This window comes from Perca fluviatilis, chromosome 4, assembly GCF_010015445.1.
Source record: "Perca fluviatilis chromosome 4, GENO_Pfluv_1.0, whole genome shotgun sequence".
Taxonomy (NCBI): Eukaryota; Metazoa; Chordata; class Actinopteri; order Perciformes; family Percidae; genus Perca; species Perca fluviatilis.
In genome coordinates, this window is record NC_053115.1 from 9,859,625 (window position 1) to 9,878,083 (window position 18,459).

Here is an 18,459-nt window from a genome sequence, read left to right on the forward strand (position 1 = left end):
GATTTGTTTTTACTTTCCCTGTGCCCCGAATACTAGCGTTGTAAGCTAATCAGCAGTCCGCGCTAGCTTCTTTCAAGCTACAAACACATTCGATTAGCATGAAAACATGTCTCAGTCAGCGATCGAGCGGGTACACATCTGTTAATAACCCCTAGGTTTGTTTTGCGCCGGAATTGTCCTTTAAACATAAGGGGGGCTGTCTAAATTTCTAAACCTGTGCATTCAAATCACAGGTGATTATTACACATAAAGTAACTACTGAGATTCCCGCTGGAGCTTAACAGCAGGAGCTCTTCCTAATCAGAGAATGAATGCAGCGTTTTGAAGAGAATAAATTGTTGCATGGAAACACAGTTCACTGTTATTTACTGCAGGTTCATTTTAATTTGGTTTTTGATTATTTTTATTTTCAGTTGGAAAGCAGCTGTCTGTTGACTGAAACAATAATTCAGGATCCTGTCAAGTAAAACTAAGGTGATTCTCATTAGTGTTTAAGGTGTAAATTGGCTGTAGTCTCATAACTTATATGATAACAAAGTTCTCATGTGGCCACACTGCTGAGGAAGCTTGTTATTGTCTAGTTTTCTCCTCTCACAATAATCGTCCATTAATTCACATTGACTGCACTCTGGTTTATTAATGAAAGGATGGTTGTCTGTTCTCCAGACAATGTCTACTCTGTCAGGCCTTAACTCTGAGGTATGCGTCTGCACTGGATACACAACAACCAAATCAGGCAACGAGTGAAAATAGACAGAGGTCCTCCTTAAGATTCAGACAAATCGGAAATTTCCAAAGTAATGAGACACAATTGGAAAAAAAAATAAGCATATCCTAGCCATTTTTTAAGTGATGTGGCCTGTATCATATAGTTTGTGTATTAAGGTCTGATAGTAAAAAAAAAAAATCTTTATTATTAATAGGACGAAAAAAACCTGCATTAATTCATAAACATACTAAGTGGGCTACTCGTGTGTCGTACCCATGTATTAAAATTCACTTCAGTTGGAACATACCAGTTCAATTAACAGCCACACATTAGGTGCCTGTATGTGTGTGTATTTAAAGGCCCAGATGCACAGCTGTCATGAGTTGAAGCCATTTGAGTTGTTTTTTTGGGATACTCTAAAAGCCATAATTACCGGTCTTTAAGAGCACAACGGCTGCAAATTACAGCTGTGCTCTGAGCAAACTAAAATAGCCTGATTCAATTATTTAAAAATGAAGAATGCCAATGGTGTATTGCACACACACACACACACACACACACACACACACACACACACACACACACACACACACACACACACACATACACACACACACACACACACACAGGGCTGGTAAAAAGGACACGCGTGACAGGACTGACTAAAGCCTTACCAGCAGTCTCCCCTCCTTCAGCCTCATCATGTGCATTCAATTACTGTGGGAAGAATGCTCCAGAACAATGTCAACAGATACACAAATACAGATATCACAAACATACTAAAATCTGACATTTAAATACATGAGCCAGACAGGGACAAAAATCCCTTTTTCAAGGTTAGTTGTATTTTCTATTTTCTAAATTCATTATCAGTGTTTAGGAGGCATTTTCTCTTCCTTAGGGTGTGAAATCCCCATATAGCAGCAATATTTCAGGATACGCCCGGGAGACTCACTCTTCCACTCTTTAACTTCCTACTTTCTTACTGCAAAATTCAAGAAATGTTATTTATAAACAAACAAGTATAAATGTTGCATCACACTCCCAGGCAATGCACAATTCAAGTACAAGAAATTATAAAACACCTGCATTTAAACCCAAAATGTAATCCTCTTCGAAAGATTTCCTGCTTTGTACATTCAACCAGCCACCAATTGTCTGCAAAAAAAGGATAGTGAATAATAGTTAAGTACTAAAGCACAGTATTACACTTGTAGACCTTGACTTAAACCCACTAATCTCGAAATGCATTCTAACCCACTTAAGCATGACCTTTGCCCTTCAACTGTGACCGGTCAACACTTTGTATACCACTCAGCTTCAATTCTCAAACTAATCCCTGATAAAAAATAGACTTCACTTTAACGTTTTAAATACTGTATACATACAGGAATCACAAAACCCACTCGGTACCATTAATTAGAGCTTATAATAAGTCTCGATGGGGGCCCTCATTGGGCCTGATTGTTATCTTTCAGCCACGCTGAGAGAAAATAACAATTCATTTCCAGTGTTTGCTCAGTCTGACACGTGGCACGGTGAAAGGTTGCCAGGTTTGGGTTAATCCGCAGCACCAACGGCCCAAAGGGCACCTCGCCATAATGAAGAATGGCATGCTGGGTACCTCGATTTTGTGCTGCCAGAGGGATCTGTCTGGTTCATGATATCAGCCCGCTTCACCCCTCCTCTCTGTGACTCATTAACAAGCTCAGGTCCCAAGAGGGGCCCCATCTGTGTGCCACCTGTACCAAATCACCACCGATAGCAACATTTAATGCAGGACACCCTTCACATTTGTTCCAATGTTTCCCTCGCGCATTCCACCTAAATGTCTATTCCGTTATTGCCTTTTCTTCTTTCTCTTTCTACCCCCCCTCCCAGTCCCCCCCCCTTCTGTCCGTCTGTTTTGCAGAGATGATGGATGGACCAATTAGTCCTTCAGCTGTAAATGAGGCAGAGAAGGTCTGTGATGTTGACTTCACAGTGACACATTTTTCCAAGACTATCCAAGACCTACAAATTACACTGTGAGCTATATAAAGGCAAATGGGCCTTTTTGTCGTATAACATTTGCAGTTGTAGCTGTAATAGATTACAAGTGTCTGTCAGCATCTCCAGCAGGTGTAATGGTTATTTAGTGAAAGTTTATTCAATATTTTAGGATGAGCACATCCTCAGTGGCTTTAAAAAAAGGTGTTAAAGTTTAAACCTCAAGACTTTTATTGTGTTAAACCCCATTTGATGCATTTTGCGCCTCTAATTGTCTCAGCAATAGTCATTAAAGATATTTGCCTTCTGCCCTATATAGTAGTTTTCAGAGTATAGGGGTAACCTTTAAACAGATTGTATGGAGCTAGAAGAGTCTCAATAAAGATAAATGCACACACTACATTCACACATACACACCATAGACTGTTAAATACAGTCTATGGTTGAGCCACGTCAGGGGAGTCTCAAAATTCACACACAAATGCAATGAAGTTCACAGACCGCAAGCAATTTGTAAATCAAGATATATTTGTGTGTGCATCAGAAATACATTTCTGAATCTTGTCCTGTGCATTTCTGAATCTTGTGTGCATTTGTAAATGTTGTTTGCATTTCCAAATTGTGTGTGCATTTATGAATTTTGTATGCATTTGTGAATTTTCTGTGCTTTTTAAATTTTGTGTGTGTATTTGTGAATTTTGTGCGCATTTGTGTATCCTGTGTGTGTATTTATGAATCATGTGTGTGCATATGTGAATGTAGTGTGTGCATTTATCTTTATTGAGACTGTTCTAGCTCCATAGATTGTGGTTGGGTATTTGTCACAATTTTCGCCGATGTCCGTTTCCTTCCGCTTACTTTGTGTTGGAATTTTAAACTCTGGTGGATTTATGAGGACTATGGTTAACTGCTCCTCAGATCTCTGCAGGGTAAATCCAGACAGCTAGCTAGACTATCTGTCCAATCTGAGTTTTCTCTCGCATGACAAAAACAACTTTTGAACATACACTTTCAACCAAAACAAGTTCCTTCCTGAGGCTATTGTGCAGCGGCTCCGTGCGGAGCTTAGCACCGCCCATGACGATTGTTATTGGTTTAAAGAAATGCCAATAAACCACAGCATGTTTTTCTCCTATCCTGGAATGCTGTGTGTACAAGCCAGACCATCCTCCGCAGCGTGTGGAGGATGGTCTGGCAATGCGAGAATAGTCACAATTCACCTATTTGAAGAACAAGATAAAGAGACCACCCGTGATGTTTATTTTTAACTAACCAGAAGCGAAAAGAGAGTACCAAATTAAACCAACGTGAACAATAGGGTAGTGAACAAAAACCAAATGTAACCAAACCCAAACAAATAGTGGAGGCCAATGTAGAGAGAAAAGCCCCTTTCAGACATGGAATTTGAAACACTGGGCTTTATCTGAATAAAAATTAAAAATTAACTAAATGGTCATTTAGGCTGAATATCAGGCAACCTCATGTGTAATCTATGGGTATTGTTAATGTTTTATTATGAGGATCCCCCAACAAAATTGCCATGACTCCACTGTAGCCATGTCTATAGTCTAAACACAACAAATACGTTAACAGCACTATGAAATGCTATTTACACATAACTTCAAGAAAGTTGTCTTTGGCAGGGACTGATATCGTCCTTTACTGTCTCGCATCCCTGTGACCTGCTAATTCCCCTGACATCCTCTTCCACAAAGTAGATAATCTTCAGACACAATGGACAATTTAATCAGGTGGATTTTTTGGCCATCCTGTGCAGGAACTGGCATTGTTTCTTTTAATAATCATATTCACATGGCTAACACAAAGCAGCCTATTCACTGGAAAAATCAGCACAGTTATTGCATGTCCAGAAATCATCCAAGTAGACCGATGTACAAACTTGAGACTTATGAAACAGTGACTCATTGAATCTACTACACCCAAATGTGTTCAGTCCTCTCTGATTTGCAGCGCCGCTAGTGAGCTCAGTGTTGCCAGGTGGAGAGACAGAAGAAGAATGGCCCTCATTTCACCTTTTCTTTGCTACGCATGCGTTCACCACTGGAGGAGGTTAGGTTTTTCTTTCGGAGTCTCAGTGAAAGATATAAAAGAGCCAAAGATACCATTAGGCTTTAGGTCTAAGAATGGTGCTTTAAAGTATGACCCAGAGCAGAGTCTTCTGACGTTAGCCTCTTTTGTGTTTCCTCATTAGAGAGAACATTTAAAATAATATAAAGAGGTGTTGAGTGTCTTTTGCACCGGACTCAAAGTTACTGCTCTTGAACTCTGCTAAATCATATGTGTGCAAAAGCACAATTCACCTATATAATGGCTAAAAGAGGAAATGTCAGAGTTGAATCAGATTGCTTAATTAATAATAATAATAATAATAATAATAATAATAATAATAAATACGTAAAGGAGGATATAAAATGTAAAATCACGAGACAGATTCTGTCACAATGTGATGGAAAGACAGCAGAGTTAATATTCTGTAACTGAAGTAGGCTACAAAAGTTAAACATGCTTAATGTTAAAATATAAATGAAAGGACTAACAGTTAGTGGAATTATTTACTTGGACTTCTGTCAGCTTCGTTCACCACCGGCTATAAATAACATAAAAGCAACTAAGACATTTGTGAGTTTCAATGAATTCGGCCCGGTTGCTATGGGTTACAGTTATTGTTTTGTGTTAGTGTGGATGTGCATGTGAAGGCTTCATCTCAGCAGAAGATCAACGTTGCCATCTGTTGATGTAACGGAGCAATAACAGGTGTAAACTAAAGCCACTGAGACCCAGACACACATGGTAACACTATACTTTGCTGAATTGTTATTCAGTGTGTTTCTTTACACATCCATGTGTAATTAACAATTGGACCAACGTCCATTTGTAATTCTCTGCTTATAATTTTGCCATTATTTTTGCATTTTGCAACCAATAAAAACACAAATTGGATACAGGGACTATCCAGGTCTGAAAGAGTAAACCGCTCACAAGGGTTTCTCCAATTAATCCTCCAGTTAATCCTCCTCCAGTGTTAACAAGGCACAGCAGGACATCAGTACAGGACGATCAGCCAAGCCAACACACTGTCAATCACAGCTCCCATCCTCAAAGTGCTGAACTGTGGACAGAGTGTTTGGCAGCTAATGAAGCTCCTGTGGCTGCTAGCATATGTGTGTGTGTGTGTGTGTGTGTGTGTGTGTGTGTGTGTGTGTGTGTGTGTGTGTGTGTGTGTGTGTGTGTGTGTGTGTGTGGTATCATAATATCCTGGGATTAGAGGAGGACTCACAGGCCAGGACAGGAGAATTCACACTAATGATGGAGGAAAGACTAATGACTGGATAGAAACATGTCCAGAGGAAGAAGAGGTCCAGTAGGCAATTCTGCTTCTACTGTTCTGTAGAATATGCTGACACAGTGTGGTGCATTCACATAATGTACTGTATACTTAAGCAAACAACATGGAACACAATACCTGATGTCCTTAAAAGAGGAAAAAGAGCAACAACATGTAAAAGACTTCAGTCCGTCCAAGTCAGATTAGTCAATTTAACAGTTAGGTAGTGCCAAACAGACACTGTCTACTTTAAAGTGAGACCTAAACTCTTGCTAGGATAAATATATCACATTCTTCCTCTTACAAATGAAAAGTGGAATTCATGACCAATAAAATGTACAGTTGCCTAATTTAATACAATGGTTTGACCACTAGCTTATGCTTAGCTTAGCTTAATTACTGTGTACCTCCACTTGTGCTGCTGTTACAATACAAATGCTAAACAGTAGGCCTGGTAGTTTAGCATTATCCTATAACTGTCACCTGTAGCCGGAGTAGCCCCTGTTGACCAAAAGTTGCATTGTCTTGCAGTGGAAGTGTGTAGTGGAGTTTCCTTTGCAGCAGGGGGAAGAGTTTTCAAAGTTTAGTACTATGAAACAAATAAGACAGTCTGAGACTAGAACCAAGTTGGGTTTTTGTATTTTATTAACCAAAGTATATATTTGCAAATAGGAGCAACATGATTTCACAAAAGGCCGCAGCCCAGTGTGGAGTCAGTTTCTCAAATGAGTGAACAGAACACCAGGCTTTTATGCATCTAAAGAGTGACAGCACACACGCACTTGGATTATTATGATGCTACAATTCTTACAGGCAATCTGATACACATGCAGACAATCAGAGAAATACAAGAGACTCTCGGAGCCATTTCGCCTCCTCCTCCCTGTACGATAGTTTTAGAGTGACCTTGTAGCCCCTATCTGTTCAGACAAACAGTGCTCACATTATGTTCCAGGCTGGACGTCTCAGCAGTTAGAATCAAAATCTGCATGTGGGAAATGAGATCAACTCTTTCAGCATTTGTGAGAGAAGTAAAGTACGAATTAAACATAAAAATATAAGGAATTAGGCTTAAATGTAATTTTCCCATTACAGTCTCACTTTAAGAATATGGTATGAAGAGTAAAAGAAACCAGTTCAGTGGGATTGTGATGGTGATTTACATCGATTTACAAGAATGGTGTTTTACAATGTTGTGGGACTTTGTGGGAGAGTTTCCATTAATTTCATTCCCTGCAGTGGTCAAAGAACAGACAGTAGAGCCCCAAAGGACCAAAGGGAACAGTGAATGATTTATTGCTGGAGAGCAGGAAGGAAGGAAACTGCTGACAAACATATTGCAGCTGCAGGTGCAGTTTTATCAGGTGTGGGTGCCCTATGTGACAGCACAGTTGCAGTGATCTAGAGGGTTCTCTCTTTTTGCAAGTTTAAATAAGAATTACAGAAATATCAATAAGATTGAGTAAAAACACTTTAATAGTTAATTTATGATTGTGATTGGTTGTGGTTGTGTAGAGATTAATTTCCTGGCCTGCTTTAACTCAGCTTGAGGTGCGTGGGAAAAGTAGAAATAATCAAAAAGATTTACTTTTTCATCAGTACTGTTACAATTGTATGATGAGCCACAGACAGTGATTTCAAGATGGTGCATGAATATGGAGCGTCTACCCTAGTTCATGCAAACGCAAATGTAAAATTTCAAGCCAATAGGAATACTTGGAATTTATGGTGGCGGTAAATATTCATGAAAAAGGACAAGTTTGTGAACGGGCAACACCGATTTTGATAATGAACATCTAAACACGTTACACACTGGACCTTTAAGGTCACACAGAGTCATTCATTATTCCTCTGTCTGTTTGAAACAACAGTCTACTGTATCTGGACTGCATCATAACTTGGTCTCCACTCTCTTTTCCTCTAAGAAGGATTTCCCACAGACAGTGATGGCTTTAAACTCCTCTGAGATCTCCAGCAGGGTTTTCCCTTTAGTCTCAGGCAGGATGAAGAAGGTGTAAAGACTAGCCAGCAGGCACATACAGGCGAACAGCACAAAGCAGTATGAGGCATTCTGGAAGAGAGAAGAAACACAGTGTTTCGATACAATGTGACACATATCAAGTTTTCAGTTCTACTACACACTAAAAGATTAATTTAAGGTCCCATGGCATGAAAATTTCACTTTATGAAGTTTTTTAGCATTAATATGCATTCCCCCAGCCTGCCTATGGTCCCCAAGTGGCTAGAAATGGCGATAGGTGTAAACCGAGCCCTGGGTATCCTGCTCTGCCTTTGAGAAAATGAAAGCTCAGATGGGCCGATCTGGAATCTTGGTCCTTATGAGGTCATAAGGAGCAAGGTTACCTCCCCTTTCTCTGCTTTGCCCGCCCAGAGAATTTGGCCCACCCATGAGAGAGAGACATTATGGCTTTCAAACGAGCAAAGTGGCAGTTGGTCAAGGCCACACCCCCACCCTCCACCTTGCCCCCCCCCCTCCTCCTCAATAGCTACAGACACAGAAATGGCACATACTAAGGAAAGCTCATTGTGGGACTGGCTCTAGTGGCTTTAAATCTGCACCAAGGCTGAATTTCGGGAAAGAGACTTCAGATACAGTATTAGGGGACCACTAAGGTCTATATAAAAGCATCCAAAGAGCGCCATGTCATGGGACCTTTAAGGTCACTGATCTTAATTATAATAATATAAGTGTTGTTGTACAACCAAATGTCAAAATACAGTATATCACATCATATAATCCATATTGCCAATGAATAAATCCTGTTTACCTTTAAAAGCTAAGATTTGCAGTTGCTTTTACAGTGTAAGCTCTTCTGTGTTGCTCATTTTCATGTTTGTTGTACTCACAATAAGAAATGGAAAGACCAGGCCCATCACAGCGGAAAACAACCAGCGCTGGGTCCCAATGAGGACAAACGCTGCCAGTCGATTGGACTGGTTGAAGATCTCACTGTAGACAGTATGTGTGGCTCCCCCTGGGTGAACCAGAGAGATGATACAGGTGATTCAGTTAATTATCTGTGCATGCAAACATCTTTTTTATGTGAGCCAAATTGCTGTAAGACACAAACCAGGTCCTCCGCTAAAGAAGATGGTGGAGAGGATGATCAAACTAGCCGAAATGTACGGAACCCAGTAGCTGGAATCCTGCATGAAGACAATTTTGTATATGTGAATATGAATACAGTCTGCTACAGAAAAAGAGCACTTTAGAGCAATATTTAATTGCTCTCTTTGAACACAGCAGCAATCAAAGCTAATGGACATAGTTAAAGTGATGGTTCGGAGTAATTTCACCCTAGGGTCCTTTGCACCATGACCTCGAGCCAAACACCCCCCCCAGAAGCTTTTTTCACCTGGGTCTAACATTGGGAGAGTTAGCGTAGAGTAGCGTAGAGTAGCGTTATCAGCTGAATAGCTTAGCGCAGAGGCTAATGGACCCACGTTTGTATCTCGTAAATGACCCCACTAATAATGCCCGAAATGATACCAAACGTCTACACTAGTACAAATAGGTTATGCTCTCATAAAACGATGGATTGGAAAGTTTGTAACTACACCAGAAGTTTATGCCTCCCTTCTTTTTTTTTTTTTTTTTTGTTGCTGCTGCTACCTGCAGAGTTAGACAAGTGCTTAGGCGGCTTCATTACTATACACCGAAAAGAGTTACAACAAAAATATTTATTAATTTAATGATTAAATAAGGTAATGTCTCCACTTACCTCAATTATTACTTGTCTCCTGCTAGTTATACTACAGCACTTAAAAAAAAAAGGTAAATAAAAAAATATTTTTGTTGCATCTCTTTTCGGTGTTGTAATTTGTAGATGTCCCTAAGCACTCGTCTTACAGCAGCAACAACAACAGCAGAGAGCAGAAGCCAGCAGGCAAGTGTTATTTACATAAACTTCTGGTGTACTTACAAACTTTCCAATCCATTGTTTTATGAGAGCATAACCTATTTGTACTAGTGTAGACGTTTGGTATCATTTTGGGCATTATTAGTGGGGTCATTTACGAGATACAAATGTGGGTCCATTAGCCCCTGCGCTAAGCTATTCGGCTAATAACGCTACTCTACGCTAATGCTCCCAATGTTAGACCCAGGTGAAAAAAGCTTCTGGGGGGGTGTTTGGCTCGAGGTCATGGTGCAAAGGACCCTAGGGTGAAATTACGGTTTCAACTTAGTTTGCAGTATATTTTCACTTTTACTTAAATGGAATTTAAAACTTACCACTTACCCTCTGTAGGGTTAAGGCATGTAAATAGTTTTAGCTGCAGAACTTTTAAAGGCATTTTTGAGATTTAAAAATAATAAAATAGAAGGAAACTGGAATTTAATTTGTAGTAATTATAGGGACTATTTGTTTGGTAGAAAGTAGGGCGGGTCCTGACAAACAACACTCTTCTGCTCATCTACCTCATGTATATTTTCTTATTATTCTTGCAATGTATTTATTTATATTCAAATCTTAAATCTCAGACTATACTGATATTGCAATATTCCTTCCCTCTCTTCAATTGTTATTGTATATATTTTGTAAAGTTAGAAAATTCTATTGTATTGTTATACTGTTTACTTAACAGTATTCTTATATATTTCTCACTGTCTGTTTTTTTTATTTTTTTATTTTTTAAGAGAGCAAAGATTAACCAGAGTCAAATTCCTTGTTTGTTTGCGCAAACCTGGCCAATAAAGCTGATAATGATTCTGAAGTAGTTCCAGTGAAAACACACTAAAGTCTGTGGTGTCCTGCGTCTATTATTTAGAACCAGGACATGGATGCTGGGAGATCTTTCGCTGCTTAATTTATTAAATGTATTTTTCAATGCTTTTAAATGTGAGCAACACTAACACATTTCCATTCACTTCCATTTTATTGGTAGATAAATCTCAGAGTCAGACATCTCAAAAACCTGCTAATCTGCATGTCTTGACACTACTTAGGGTAAGAAAATGTTGTAATTTGGGTAAAATGACCCTTTAAAGTACGTTGCATATCTTCTAACTAATACTGTTTCAGTATTCAAAGGTAACAGCTGTACCTTCAGGTTGAGCGTGATAGTGACCAACACCCAGCAAGCAGACATGAAACCATAACCCCCCCAGATCAATGGCCTCCTCCCTGTGTGCTCAATCAGCAGCCCCTGAGAGAGGGAAAGGTAAAAAAATGATAATAGAAATATGTCAATAATTGTTATCTTTGGCAAAAGGTCCCTATCTGTCAAAAGATACAACAACACAAGTGGGGGTTTGCACAAGTGTTAGTTATCCCAGCTGACCCCCCAAATCATTGATGCCTTAGAGCATTTGCTCTGCTGCTCCATGCTAACACTCCCCTACAGAGCTATTTTTAATTTAATTTAATTTATTTAGGATCCCCCATAGTTATTACTGTAGTAACAACTATTCTTCCTGTGGTCCACACAAAAGATAAAACAAAACAAGACAATCAATGTTTACATTAATACTTTTATACATATTATAAATACAATAAATTAATAAATACAATATAATTAATAATTCCACATTATCAGTACAATTTAGTTCTACTGATGCCTTCAAATTTCCTTCTCAACAAACGTTTGACACAAGTAATGGACACATGGCACCAGTGTACACCAGTGTCCATACTTTACAACACATTCACAAAGCTCATATTATGCTCCTTTTCAGGTTCATAATTGTATTTAGAGGTTATATCAGAATAGGTTTACATGGTTACATTTTCAAAAAACACCATATTTTTGTGTCATGACCGAAAGAACGAGATCCAGGGTACAAGCGGTCGAAATGGGTTCCCTCAGGAGGGGGGCTGGCGTCTCCCTTAGAGATGGGGTGAGAAGCTCAGTCATCCGTGAGGAGCTCGGAGTAGAGACGCTGCTCCTTTGCGTCGAAAGGAGCCAGTTGAGGTGGTTCGGGCATCTGGTAAGGATGCCCCCTGGGCACCTCCCTAGGGAGGTGTTCCAGGCACGTCCAGCTGGGAGGAGGCCTCGGGGAAGACCCAGGACTAGGTGGAGGGATTATATCTCCAACCTGGCCTGGGAACGCCTCGGGATCCCCCAGTCGGAGCTGGTTAATGTGGCTCGGGAAAGGGAAGTTTGGGGTCCCCTGCTGGAGCTGCTCCCCCCGCGACCCAACACCGGATAAGCGGACGAAGATGGATGGATGGATGGACCATATTTTTGTCGTACTGCACATTGCTGCAGCTCCTCTTTTCACCCGGTGTGTTGAGCTCTCTGTTTTAGCTACAGAGTGAGGCATCTCACGTTCCATCTTTGTTGGGAGTTGCACATGCCCAGTACCTAGGTAAGGACTACTAGCCAGTCAGAAGCAGAGTAGGGCGGGGCCCTGACGAGCAAGCTAGTGTGATCCAAAACAAAACCCGCTTCAGCTGGTAACCCATGGCTTCGGCTCAACCGTACATGAGTCTGATCTCGAAACACAGGCAGAACAACCCGACAAGCTTCGCAACCTGGAATGGAGCAAGACATTTCAGAAGTTCATAAGGTATTTAAATGTTAACAAATTAGGCTTTCATACGTAACTATGTAATTCTGTACTGTTCTGTTTCCTGGACATCTTTGGGCCTACACTCTAACTAGCATGGTTTGAGGGCATTTAACACTATGCTAGGCCAGCCTTATAACGTGTCTTACAAGGTGACGCAAAATAACGCGTGTTTGTCATGGAAGTAAAGGCTGGACTACACTAGAGCTGTTTGGAGCAGTTCATGAACAGTGTTTTCTGTGGGAGATGGTAGCTCCTTTTGGGGTGGACTTTGAGCCTTTTCACTTTGTTAACCTATTACATGCACAAAAAAGATATAACACAATAAAGGCAAGGGAAAAAGCGTAATATGAGCACTTTAAGATGATTTCTTTTTGACTAATTGCTCATTTTACTCATTTTTAAAAACTGATCTCACTTGTAATCTGTGTTAAATGCAGTGGTAATATGTTTCAATTTGACTTCGCCCTACACATTACAGTTTTTTTATGGCATTCGTTTTATGTAAAGGTAGTGTGAAGCGTCCCATAAAGGCATGTCTAGTGTTGTGATAGTACCTGCCATGTGTGTGTGTTAGCTGTGAGTATAGGTTTCCTACAGACACAGATTTTTCTTATATACTGGTAATATTACAAGTGTTACAGTAAATAAATACAGTATATGAATTAAAACGGCATACTACTACATGCACATGATGCAATTTCTTACAGCCTTTAAATGTGCTGAGCCAAATGTTTGTCTGTTTACACTTTGCTCTTAAAGCCAAGACCAGTGATTTGTAGACATACTGTGTCAATCATTTAAATACAGTTCAGTCAGCCATGTCACATGGAATGGATAATTTTGTGAATGACGAATATTTACGACAATTATGTTGATGTTTGCCATGTAGGCTCTGACCTCGTCTCTCTCCATGAGAAAATAATACTAAAAATAATAATACTTTTATTTATATAGCACTTTAGTGGCAGCAAATATAATTTGCAGCCAGGGTCAGTCTAGCGTTTATCGGTGTTTTTTGCCCCCAACGGTGCCTTCCAGGCAGCGCTGCCTGGAAGGCACCGTTGGGAGGCACTGGTTATGGTTATGGTTAAGTTCGCAGCGTTGCCTGGAAGGAGCAGTTGGGTGTAAAAAACACCATCGAGCAACTCTCTGTTGGCTTGGAAGCTGGAAAAACCAAACTCTAGTCAGGCCAATCACATCGTGTAGTCGGTGGGCGGGCTTAACATAATGACGGCAGAGTTGCAATGGTTCCACGTGCTGCTGCTGGCGAACAGCGGTCTTTCGAAATGGCTTTGGTTGGGCACGACTCTGGAAGACTTGGAGTTCAGCTTTTCTTTGAGAAAAGAACAAAGAACGGCACAATTCTTCAAAAAGGAAGATGTGTTTGGAGTTTTGCCGACCGGATACGGCAAAAGTTTAATCTATCAACTAACGTTGCTCAGGTTGGTTGTAGCGCTATCCTATTGCGTGCAGAAAGAATTTGAAAGACAACCGTTTATCCCGCCCCTCGGATTGAGCCCTGCCAATGGTGAGTTCCCAGACCCAACATCTTGATGTGGGTCTGGGTTGTCAGGCTACCTTTCTGACAAGGTGCTTTCCAGATTAAAAGATTTACAAAATAAAATAAAAAAATCAGGCTATGCTGATGCTATGCTTACCATACCTCAGTGTGTTTCTGGTGGGAAGAGTAAGACATACAAGAACCCGGTAGTAGTGGCAGCGGCCGTTCAAACCAGTGCTAGCAGCGGCTGAACTTAACAACCAAACAGTTTCCAAACAGTTTCACACAGATTCTCAATGACAGCTCAGGAAGTAAAGTAGAAAAAAATGCAATATTTCTGTGCGAAATTAAGAGTGTGGAAAGAGAAGTGGAAAGAAATAGCTCAGGTGACTGAGGGAGTAACTCACACAGGAGATGTAGGTGATCATTTCAGATATTCCAAGACCAAGAGTAACATAGCGAATCTTGTCTCTCGGTACACCTGCCGCCAGGAAGATGTCAAAAGAGAAGGTACTGATCTGGGAAAGAGAGAACAGTTTACTAGATTTTGCGAGGCTATAATCTTCGTTGTTTGACGCTTAAATTAGCATGAAATAAGGTATTTAAGTTCCATCCTCACCGCAGTTATGCCCGACAGCTGGTTGCAGCAGTAGATGATGGACATGGTGAGAAGCTGCCATCGGACAGTCCTGTCCCTCAGCAGCTGCAGAGGGCTTTTTGATGGGGCTGCCTCAATGGCCGCCTGCTCAGCCAACATCTCATCCATTTCCTGTTTGTAGTCACCTTGGCCCCAAAGACTCTGGAGAGCTGGGATAAGAAAGACCAGAGACACAAATAACTGAGAAATGTGCTCCATATGCTCACATTCAAGACATATACAATACATATATTATGTGTTTGTATAGGTGTTTGTAATGCAGAATGATATAAAATATGAATGTTTTTGAGAAGAGAACAGTCTGCCAAAGGCTCTATGATCTAAAATGTGTTGGTAAACCACAACCTACAGTACGTTGTCACGTGTGCCACAATTTAACATTTTGAAAACTTGATATCAATTTCATTGTCCCTCAGATGTCTTTCAAAAACAACCAAGCTCTTACTTAAGTACAGTAAATGTGTTTTTGTGGCCAATTAGCTCATCTTTAGATAATTCTTGGGGAATAGCAGTTGTTTTATTGTGTGTTTAATACTCAAACTGTTAAAGGTTGTTACAGTCGGGTACTGCATGAATATGGGGAAATATACCAACCTTTTTTGCAAGCCTTATCATCACCTTTCTCTAAGAATAAGTATCTGGGAGCCTCAGGGAGAAAAGGCAACACTATAATCTGAACCACTGAAAAAAATGCAGGGACACAGAGTACGATGTTCCACAGCTCTTCGTGACCAAGTATCTCACTGAAAGAACAAAAGGAAGTGTCGTGTTCCAGCTTAGTTTAAATGTTGTTTTTTTGTAGACAATTGCATCTGTATTTACACTTCCTAATATTGTGTTGAAGCTATTTTTGTACAATGGTCAAAGCGTGAAAAAGCTTCTCTAACTTCTCTGTCTCTCTTTATCTAAATCTCTTCTTTCTTTCTTTCTTTTTTTTTATTAAAAATGAATAGGAGACTATGGCTTTTGCATGGATTCTCCTCATTAGGTGTCACTAATATTTTGTACATTCAGTTTCCATTGAGGTCTCTTATCCTCTAAAACAATCAAAACTACTGTTGCCCTACTATACGTATTGACAATAAGTGCATACCTCAGTCCAAAAATCTGTCCAAACAGTTTACCAAGTGACACAAAGGTTGCTGAGGTCAGAGTCACAGTCCCTCTTATCTTTCTGGGTGAAATCTCTCCCAGGTACATCAAATGGATGCTGCCTCCCAAACCTGCAGGTCACGAGAGGATGTTAATCAGGCAGGTACAAACATGACGTGCTGTGTAGAATATGTCCTGGTGGCTTACCTGCCGAGTAGCCATACAGGATCCTTGCCACGATAATCATTTCATATGATTTGGCACCTTTACTTGTCAGCATGATCCCTGCTGCAACAATGGCAATAAAGCTGTTGCAGATCATCACCTTTTTTCTGATAAAGAAACACATCACTTAAAGTAGTTTTAGGCTACAGGACTGAATGCTGCATTAGGTCTCTCTTACTCACCTTCCCAGCATGCCAGAGACCAATTTGACACTGACTGCACCAAAGAGTCCCCCGGCAGCATACATGGAAACAATAAGGGACCAGATCATCGTGATCGTCTGAGGAGATGGGGTCTCTTCATATCTGTCGTACCAGCTGCTGTTGATGAAGCGCCGGATGTACTGCAGTGAAAGTTAGGAACGAAAAAGGACATTTCAGTCAGGACCACTTTGTCAATAAATAGATTTTATTCATCTGCAATTTGTATTTGGCGGGTATGGCTCTGTTCTGGGGCCTCCCCGCTATTCCATGTGCATACATGGAAAGCCTTAAGCAGGGAGAGCAGCAATGGCAGGGTCCCCTTAGGGTACAGAACAGAGCAGCATCGATGACAACAGACATGACATTGATTAAGTCAGACAACATAAATATAGATAAAAGGAGGAGCTGGGGTGGAGGTGGGGTGGAGGTGGGTTGCAAGCGCTAGCAGAGATGCAGCGACGTAGGCTGGGAAAAGCAGTTTAAATAGAGCGCTATAGTTGGGAAATCCAATCATATGCTTTAGGAGGGAATCAGCTGAGCCATCAGCTGGTGTGCTGGCTTAGGGAATGTCAGCTATGTGCTGAGATAATAGCCAAGCTTGAAAAGAAAAAAAATGCTCCTTTCACTTTTCACATTTAAACACATACTCTCAAAGCATCCGCCAGTAACTGGAGGTGAAAATTTGGTGTGGGGGTTTGAAGAGAGACAGAGAGAGAGAGAGTGAATAAAGCAACAAAAAACAGGATGAAAAGAAATGCTGCAAGCAATGTATCTTACCGGTGAGGGAGAACTCAATCCAGTACTGTGGTAGCCAGTTTGAAAGGTTCCTCCAATTCCCAAAATAATGATGAGGAACAGAGCATTACCACGGGTCTACAAAGCAGAGGGAATCAGTAGTGATTAGACACAGATAGGTCTAACAGAAGTCATTTTAACCTCTTTGATTCATATACTGTAACTGTATGGTCTTCTTTTCGTGTAACTTCAGATACTAGACTCTTTTCAAGTTGTGCAAAAGGCAGTTGTGGAAGAAGTATTTTTGTACATACTTTACTTAAGTAAAAGTACCAATACCACACTGTGAAAATACTCCACTAGAAGTACAAATCTGTATGTGATGTTTTTGGATTATTATTATTGCCATTGGCATTTTACTGCTGTGGATTTTTAAATGAATAACAACTGTTGAGTAGTTTAATCTGCAGCAATGTATCATATTCTATAAGATCGTCATATGTTTGCAGGGCTGTCCTGATAGAACCATGTATCTCATGAGCTCAGAAAAACAGCCCTGTTTTCAGCTTTGTGACGATGCATTTTCCAGCTGATTCAAGAGGATTTCTAAATTGTTACACCTACATACAATTAATCCCTTGGTTTATCAGATTATTTTTGGTTTCTTTTCAATGGACAGAAAGGGTATGAAAAATTGTAATCTGAGAAGTAACTGCTAACTAAAACCGCCAGACAAATGTAGTGGAGTAATTTGCCTCTGAGATGTAGTGGAGTGGAAGTATAGATTTCTTTCTTTGCAAATTAAAAACATAAGGTATTATAAGATATTTCCCACTCCCTCCCACCATATTTCACCTCAAACAGAAGTCTAAATGGCCCTTTTTTCCCAGACTTGTTGAAACTTAAACTGTCACTCTTTAAGGGGTAACTGTTCCCAGATTAAAATTGTCTTACCTCATTTCTATATTTTTGTATTGAATGACGAGTTTAAAGAATAATTCAGAAAATTGACAAAGTCAGCTAAAACTGTAAAACACAACCTGCTTTCTTCCGTTTCCCCCGTTAATATAACATTTATGACAAACATATAGATAAACATATTAACACAAACATATTTTCTCACTGCTTAAACTGTCCTGTGAACATTTGTTTATACGTGGTCTATATAAAATGATACACAAATTCAGTAGAATTCAGTAAAAGCCTACCAGCTGTTGTAGCAAAGTTTCCATTCTGTCTTCACTGGCAGGGACCTTGAAGTACATACAGTATGTCCAGACTACATGGACTTTGTTAAGTATTTCAGGCTGGTTATCATTAACTTTTCAGACTTTCTGACTAGAAACAAAGTAACCAGCACCGAACTGGCTCAAACTGCTGGAAGACAGATCACAGGTCACTGATAAAAGCAGTGGATGAAAAACTCAGACCAGCAATTTTATCAACAATGTGGATGGCACAGCACA

General features: G+C 40.2%; 1 protein-coding gene across 2 annotated transcripts; it reads right to left on the bottom strand.

The window, feature by feature from the left end:
• Positions 1 to 7,324: 7,324 nt before the first annotated feature.
• slc2a9l1 (solute carrier family 2 member 9, like 1) lies at positions 7,325 to 18,258 on the bottom strand. Of its 2 annotated transcripts, XM_039796716.1 has the most exons (12): positions 18,202 to 18,258; positions 17,036 to 17,131; positions 16,238 to 16,398; positions 16,038 to 16,162; positions 15,832 to 15,961; positions 15,333 to 15,481; positions 14,700 to 14,887; positions 14,488 to 14,598; positions 11,112 to 11,213; positions 9,137 to 9,212; positions 8,913 to 9,040; positions 7,325 to 8,115 (listed from the first exon to the last, which is right to left on the bottom strand). In XM_039796716.1, the coding sequence occupies exons 1-12, from the start codon at positions 18,256 to 18,258 to the stop codon at positions 7,936 to 7,938; spliced, it is 1,503 nt and encodes a 500-aa protein (XP_039652650.1). In that variant the 3' UTR covers positions 7,325 to 7,935. The 2 variants fall into 2 exon arrangements, with proteins under 2 accessions (XP_039652650.1, XP_039652651.1); XM_039796717.1 differs by lacking the exons at positions 17,036 to 17,131; positions 18,202 to 18,258 and having other exon boundaries at positions 16,038 to 16,118; positions 16,238 to 16,389.
• Between the last annotated feature and the right edge of the window lie 201 nt (positions 18,259 to 18,459).

Bases quoted from the DNA above. Each gene is read 5' to 3' on its own strand.
- slc2a9l1 (XM_039796716.1), bottom strand. From the start codon at position 18,258: ATGTACTTCAAGGTCCCTGCCAGTGAAGACAGAATGGAAACTTTGCTA. The intron at 9,213-11,111 runs GTACAGCTGTTA...GTCTTCATGCAG, and splicing joins CTATCACGCTCAACCTGAAG to GATTCCAGCTACTGGGTTCC. The intron at 8,116-8,912 runs GTGAGTACAACA...TCTCTCTTCCAG, and splicing joins TGGTCTTTCCATTTCTTATT to AATGCCTCATACTGCTTTGT.